Source organism: Cydia strobilella, chromosome 8 (assembly GCF_947568885.1).
Source record: "Cydia strobilella chromosome 8, ilCydStro3.1, whole genome shotgun sequence".
Lineage (NCBI taxonomy): Eukaryota > Metazoa > Arthropoda > Insecta > Lepidoptera > Tortricidae > Cydia > Cydia strobilella.
This window is the reverse complement of record NC_086048.1, coordinates 19764610-19772644: the sequence shown is the minus strand read 5'-3', so window position 1 is coordinate 19772644 and position 8035 is coordinate 19764610. Positions and strand designations below refer to the sequence as shown.

Here is an 8035-nt window from a genome sequence, read left to right as displayed (position 1 = left end):
GTGCTTGCAGTTGGCGGCAGTTTTAGTTTTGCCAGTAGCCGCTGGCGCTAGCAGCTGCAAGCTGGTTTTTGACAGATGGTATGGTCGCATTCATAATTATTAATTGTCTATGGATTTGTTTGTTTGTTTCTTGAATGTTTTTCTTTTTTTTCTTGTATACTTGTTTTTTTTATTTTTGTTTGTGCTCTTCATGTATATCTTTTTGGTTTGGTTAATATGTATGTATATAATTAGGTATTCTTTGTGTGTAGCTGTGTAATGTTTTAATATGTATCTTTGTTTGTTATCTGTCGTGGCATCACCGAATGGGCCCTACGGAAGACCAGCGCTGTCTTTATAGCTAGCATTATGCTGAGTTGGGTCCATTTCGTGATGCACACTTGATGATCTCTTCTTTTCTTGCTGTTGTTGTCTGTACATGTTCGTACTTGTGTTGTGATCGTCACGAATAAATCTTTTTTTTTTTTTTTAATCCCGCCTGAGATGACCCAGGACCGAAAAGCCTGGCGAAATATAACTAGGAGAGCCGACCCCAAATAATGGGAAAAGGACAAGGAGAAGAAGAAGAAGGTAAAGTTGTTTGAATGTTCAACTACGCATAACATAACAGCAGCTCAGTAACAGTGCGGTTTTGTAAAACGACGTCTATTAACGCTGTGGTTTGCTCGATTATGCGTTCACTGTTTGTGTGTTACAGGAACTAGGACGTAACTCATACTAGTACACTACGCTCGAACCGGCTCGAATTCTGTGCATTTTGACCAAATTTAGGATGAATTTATGCATTGCATTTGTGGTCGTTCCTATTTTCGTATCAACACTCAATTAACCTAATTAAATTCACTTTTTAATACAAAAACCATGAGGGACTTTGACGTATTTTTTTTTATACTACGTCGGTGGCAAACAAGCATACGGCCCGCCTGATGTTAAGCAGTCTCCGTAGCCTATGTACGCCTGCAACTCCAGAGGACAACATGCACGTTGCCGACCCTAACACTCCTCTCCCTCGAGCTCTGGCAACCTTACTCACCGGCAGGAACACAACACTATTAGTAGGGTGTAACGGCTGGGAGTCAAAACACAAGTGAAAAGTCCGAAATTATGCACAAAACTATATTATTTGAATTTAAAATCGAAAGTAGGTACACACACAAAAAAAATGAGCGCAAGAGACGTGCGGCTGGCGCGGAATCTAGTTCGGAACCAAAATCGGGTTTGTTCGGAAATGCATAGATGCACCCCGGCTCCCCGCACCTCTCTCAGCTCTTACACATTCATTGACGCGGTTAATGAAATAGTATTTTGCGTCGCGAACATACCCCCCCCTAGTGCTGCACTAGCAGCACTCATCCCCTATCGGAAGGTGAGCGACGCGTGTGGCAGATCTGGTAAGAATTCCCGTTCTGGTCTTAATCCTCACCATTCGGACCCGCCCATCTCTGCCTGGTATGACTTCTTGTACTAGGCCTCTGGGCCACACATTGCGAGGCCCGTCTGGGTCCACTATGAGTACGAGGTCTCCAACTTGCAATGGCCTCTGCTCTGCTTGCCATTTCTTTCTCGGCACCAGGTCAGGTAGAACCTCTCTCACCCAACGCTTCCAGTATTGGTCAGCAAGGAGCTGAGCTATGCGCCATTGTTTTCTTAGAAATAACTCTGATCCGTCAAATGCTCCCATGTGTGGTAGGTTGGATGATGTACCCACAAGAAAGTGGTTAGGTGTCAGCGTTTCCTGACTATTTGGCTCGACAGAAACATGGGTTAGTGGTCGGCTGTTAACAATACTTTCAACTTCCGCGAGCAGAGAGTTCAGGGTCTCCTCTCTAGGAGCTCGCTCTTTTAGTATGGTTTTCAGGGATACCTTCACACTTCGTATTAAGCGCTCCCATGCACCTCCCCAGTGTGGGCTAGCAGGGGGAATAAATGTCCATTTTGCCCCGTGGTTCATCGCTCCGTCTTTGAGCTTCTCCTCGTCCAGTTCCTGAATCGACCTTCTAAGTTCAGTATCGGCACCTCGGAGATTCGTCCCATTGTCCGAAAACAATTGTTGAGGCCAGCCTCGTCTTGCTGCCATGCGGCGCAGGGCCATGATGAAGGAATCGGAGGTAAGTGATGCGACGGTCTCCAGGTGTATAGCTCTCACCGTTAAGCAGGTAAACAGAACGCCATACCTTTTTTCTCGTCGTCGCCCAATAGTTACCTCCATAGGACCGAACAGATCTACACCACAGAAGGTAAAGGGACGTTGATGGTGAGCCAATCTAGCACTAGGTAGGTCCCCCATTCTGGGTATCTCTGGTTTACATTTTTTAAGCCGGCAGGTCATGCACTTAGATACAACGTTCTTAACGGTCGGTCTTAATTTTGTAATCCAGTATTTTTGTTTTATATTATTTACAACCAATTCCTGATATCCATGCGCGGCGCTAGTATGGTAATGTTTTACAATCAGGCGCGCCGTATAATTCTGACCATCTAAGATTGCAGGTCTTCTCATTGCCGGCGAAACATCTGCAGCCTCATCGATGCGGCCCGCCGCGCGCAAGACTCCATATTCGTCGAGGAACGGTGACAGGGTAAGTATTTTACTGTTTTTATTAATGTGTTTTCCTTGTTTCAGGTCACTTACTTCTTGTCCGAAACTTTCAGCTTGTGAAGTTCTCAAAATTAAACTTTCAGCTCTCTCCATGGTAACATCTTTCTCAACGGTATGTTTTCTACATTTGTTTATAAAGGTAAGTACCATATTAGTAGACCTAAGTAGGCGCAACCACGAAGAAAACCTTGTTGGGTCCGGCACTGGTAAGTCAATTTCATTATTTTGTATAATATTTACACATTCTAAATCAGCTGTATTTTTTATTTCAGGGTTCAGTACATCGGTTGGCCAGTCACACTCATCACGTCGGAGGAAGGTAGGTCCGTGAAGCCATTCGTTTTCCAAAATGCAGCAGTCATAGTTTTTTCGCGTGCCCAAGTCCGCTATGTTTAATTTTGTAGGCACGTACCTCCATTCACTAATGAGCGTCATCTCGTCAATCTCGCCTAAACGATGCGCTATGTACGGTTTATAAGTACGAGCGGCATTCCTTATCCAATGCAAAGTACAACTTGAATCACTCCAAAAGGTTCGTCGCTCGGCCTTTATCTTATGTTCCTTTGTTATCGTATCTGCTAAGCGAGCAGATAATACAGCAGCTTGTAATTCCGCCCTAGGAATTGATAAGGTTTTATTAGGCATCACACGACTTCGGCTAGCTATAAATGCAACGTGTATTAATCCATTGCATTCCCATCTCCAGTAAGCCACCGCGCACATAGCTATAGATGAACTGTCGCAAAACAGATGCAACTGCAGGTTTGTATATTTATTATTTTCATTCAATTGCAGCGGCGGCGCAGGTGCAGATAACGATAAAGCCGGGCCGGGCGCGTCGCCTCCTAGCAACTGTTCGGTGTGCGTTACGCTGGCGGGGCTCGTTGCGGCGGCGTCGTTATAGTACCGGGGCAGTCTCACATTTTCTAATGATTTAAGTAGGTTCGTCCACTTGCACCATTCGTCGTATATATCGTCAGGTACACCTTGATCCCAAGATATATTTAATCGCCAGGTATCACGAATAATCAGTTTTCCTATGATAGTAATAGGCGATAAAAATCCGTAAACATCGAAAATCGACATCACAACGCGCAGCATAGCACGCTTTGTTGGCCTTTGTTGTCCATTTATAATACTTTCCGGTATTTTTTTAAACGATACGTCAAACCCCAAGGTATCATCATCTGGACGCCACAATAGGCCGAGAGTTCGCTCGCCGTCGTAATGCTCGCCGGTTTTGAACTTTACGGCCGTCTCACCTAGGGCTTCTTTTGGTAGGCTATCGAGTACCGCTGGGCTGTTGCACATAAAGTTGCGTATTTCAAAGTTTCCCTGTTTATGGATCATTTTTACTTCACGTATCAACTTGATAGCTGTTTCTTCATCTGGCACGCTGTCAATCCAGTCATCCATATAATGTTGCTTATATATAGCTTCCGTCGCTGATGGATATGATGACTCGAAGCGTTGAGCATTCTTGTTTTTGATAAATTGGGCAATAAATGGCGAGCAGCAGGCTCCAAATACTAAGGACGACATCACATACGTTCTCACGGGTTCTTCGGGTTCTTTTCTGTATAAGAATCGGAAAGCATTCTGATCTTCGGATCTTATTTTTATTCGCAGAAACATGTCCTTTATGTCCCCAGATATGGCGATAGGGTGCTCGCGGAATCTGAGCATTATGCCGAAGAGAGACATGAGTAGGTCGGGGCCTTTTAGTAAATAGTCGTTTAGCGAAAAACCGTTCGTGGTAGCTGCGCCATCGAATACTAGCCGGAGTTTTGACTTATTTGGATTATCTACTCCAAAATGTCCTAAGTACCACGTCTTTGGCGTAACTTGAGTGTCGAGTAGTTCGTGCGCATAATTATTTTCGAATAAGTGTTCGAAACGTTCCATATATCTCTGTTTGAATGCGCTATTCTTTGACATCTTGTGCTCGACATTTTTTAAGCGTGACATCGCAAGGGGAAATGAGTCGGGCATGACACAGTTCACGTCCTTCCAGGGCAAGCCGACGTGCCACTTGCCGTCAACGAGAGTAGAAGTTTGCTCCAGCAGTTCACGAGCGCGTTCATCTTCGCTATTCAGCCGCGGTTTAGTAGAAATTCCCATAGAATCCACTGCAAAGTTACGGCGAACCTTCTCGTGTAGTTCATTAAGCAACCGGTTGTTCTCGGTGACGTCAGCATCGTCGTCATAAGTAGTTAAATGCAGGGTTGTAAACAGTGCGCGGTGTGATGACGTCACACCAGAGGGTACCCTGCCGTGTAAACAGTAGCCCAGCGGAGTACGAGTCACATATGGTTCGTCGTATGTACTCCCACCTATGATTTCTAACGGTAAAATCAAATGGTAATTATCTTGACCGATTAGTATTTCCGGTTTTTTATACTGTCCGTTACTTAAATATTTTTTATACTTTTGCACATGCGCGAACTTTTCACAATTAACTAAGTTCATATTTTGTGTAGGTAAATCAAGTTCATTCACACTGCGCGCGCTCAACGTAAACAGTTTTTTGTCACAATTAGACACCGTAATGTTATCTATCAGCTGCGTTTCGCACGATAACTCGGCATTGTTCCATGCACCACGCGCATGCATGTACTTGCGTCGTCCCTGCAGCCCGGCCCGCGCGGCCAGACCCGCTGTTATCATCGACACACTAGTACCGTCGTCAAGGACCGCGGTCGTGTTTATAATTGTTCCATTAGGTCCGTGTACACTTATTGGCACGACTTTTACTAACACAACACTCTCGGAGGTACAGTCAATACGAGTAACGACTTGAGTTTCGGTATTTTCCGTCTCGGGCGGTTCTTCTACCACGGGGTTGTCGCTTGATGTACCACGATTATTCGGAACGAAATGCAATAAGCGGTGATGCGTTTCGCCGCAGTTATCAATATCACACGCCGGCGCCGGGCACATCTGTTTATCGTGATGACGTAATAGGCACTTGTAACAAAGTCCAGACCGTTTTACGTAGCTCCAGCGATCTTTTCGTAGTGATTTTTTAAATTTCTTACAGTCTGTGAGATTGTGATTAGATCCGTGACAATAACGACACTTAGTATAACTTTGTTCACTTTGTAGTAGTATAGTCTTAGCGTTGATATTATTGTCCGTGTATTTACGCTTAAAATTGTCTCTTGGAGCATTAATTAACATAACACTGCACTGTGATATTTTAATAGCTTCTTCGTTGAGGAAATCCGATAGTTGATCGAGTCTAGTCGTGGTGCTCGCCGTGTTGTGTGAGTACCGGTAGTCCGCCCATTTAGACAAAAGAATAGTAGGCAGTTTAGATAACACAACTGTGATTACACTCGAGTCTTCTAGGTGATTTTCACGGTTAAGTGCGAGTACGGCGGCAACGTAATTTTTAATTTTATTTGAAAACATAACAATGTCTTTATGGTACTCTGGAGCCACTGAACTTAATTTTTTTATTTCTTGTTTTATACGGTGCAATATAATATCTGGGTTGCCAAACTGTAGCTCGAGCGTAGACATAAGTACTTCGGGAGAAGTAGCCGTGATGAGTAACGCCTGGACTGCATCTTTAGCTGCGCCACGGAGACATTTTCGTAGCCGCCACAAGTTCTCGGAATCACTAAATTGGCACAATCGAGTTGATTCTTCGTATGCCATTTTGAACTGTAGCCATTCCATTGCGTCACCAGTGAACAGTGGTAGGTCCTTGGGTGTACTGATACGACTTAGGAGCTTGGAGTTTTGTTTTTCAGAGATGCTAGTTGTGAGGAAATCTTTGAGTACGTTAGCGAGCTGGTGAATTGGACCGTCGGTGCTAGCGTCGTTCTGTAACGCTAGCGGGCACGGCAAGCCTGGCCCCTCGAGACCCTCGTTCCGTTCAGTGACTGGCCGTGACTCCAATTCTTGCTGACTTCGCTCCACCCATTTAGCAACCTCACTGCGTTTGGAAACTATACTGGCGGCCTCCGATGAATGTGGACTGTAATCGTTATTTAATTCCGCTATCTCGGCTTCCAATCGCTTGTCGATCAACTCCATTCTAATTCGTGCTTTCTGTTCCACGGCTTCTAGTTCCAGCTTCTTTCTGCGCGCTTCTACAGAAGATACCGAAGATTTCTTTGTTTTCGACATACTAACCGCGCGCTCAGATTTGCGAGTCTTTTCTGTCTTGACGGTACTCGCGATCACTGATGTCGTATCCAAAATCCGCTTTGGTGAAGTCGAAGGTTCATTTTTTTCTTCTTTAGCTTCAGTATCCTGCGGCTTATCGGTACCGGTCGCTTCTTTGTTAGAGGTACCCTCCAATTCCAACAGTTCTCGCTTAGCAACACGGCGTGTTTTAACATTTGACATCTTAGGCGTATGGAACATTAACGATCCGGCTCGAAGACCAGCTTTTGTAACGGCTGGGAGTCAAAACACAAGTGAAAAGTCCGAAATTATGCACAAAACTATATTATTTGAATTTAAAATCGAAAGTAGGTACACACACAAAAAAAATGAGCGCAAGAGACGTGCGGCTGGCGCGGAATCTAGTTCGGAACCAAAATCGGGTTTGTTCGGAAATGCATAGATGCACCCCGGCTCCCCGCACCTCTCTCAGCTCTTACACATTCATTGACGCGGTTAATGAAATAGTATTTTGCGTCGCGAACATAGGGTCTAGTGTTATTTGGCTGCGGTTTTCTGTAAGGTGGAGGTACCTCCCCAGTTGGGCTCTGCTCTAGATCTGGAATGACATCCGCTGTCCTGTGCCCTACCACACAAAGCGAGATGTCATTCACAGTGCTCATACCTCTCTTTTGGACGTAGTTTAAGGACATACCCGGGTCCGGGTATATTCAGAGTAGTAGAGTTACTTAGCTAAGTCAGCTGACCTACTTATGAAACTTCTAGGTACCCTATGTAGTCATGGCTTCCGCCTAATAAACGCCTCTTCTTTGTGTTTCTTAGTAAATCTATCAGAATAATAAAACAAGTTCTGCAAAGCAAAATAATACAATTAATGAAAAAAAAAATACGCAAAAACAGTTTTTCGTCCGTAATAATACATATAGGAAGAAAGTGATTTAAAAACCTAATATGTAACCATCTCTCACAGACAATAAAGATTATGATTAATTATTAATTCAAATGTTTGTAAAAAAAATTGTTAACATTATTCACATAAAACAACATACTTTGCATACTAAACAGTAAACATACAATTTAGAAAGCGAAGGAGGAATCGCACAAGACTCCAGACCAAGTAACTAATTGTGAAAACATGCGTGTGCTGAGGTAATGAATGTTTTCTTACCGAGCTCCATTTTGTGCTTACCTTTGCTTACCTTTGAAGATAAATTTATACACATACGTGTCATCCTATATCTAACATGAGTATCATGTATCATTATTTATATAAAAATATTTAGACGCTTGTTTTAATGT

General features: G+C 43.8%; 1 protein-coding gene across 1 annotated transcript; it reads right to left on the bottom strand.

The window, feature by feature from the left end:
• Positions 1 to 1104: 1104 nt before the first annotated feature.
• On the bottom strand, positions 1105 to 7257 carry LOC134743720 (uncharacterized). The gene has a single exon (XM_063677325.1). It carries the CDS (start codon positions 6974 to 6976, stop codon positions 1340 to 1342), a length of 5637 nt encoding a protein of 1878 aa, XP_063533395.1. The 5' UTR covers positions 6977 to 7257; the 3' UTR covers positions 1105 to 1339.
• Between the last annotated feature and the right edge of the window lie 778 nt (positions 7258 to 8035).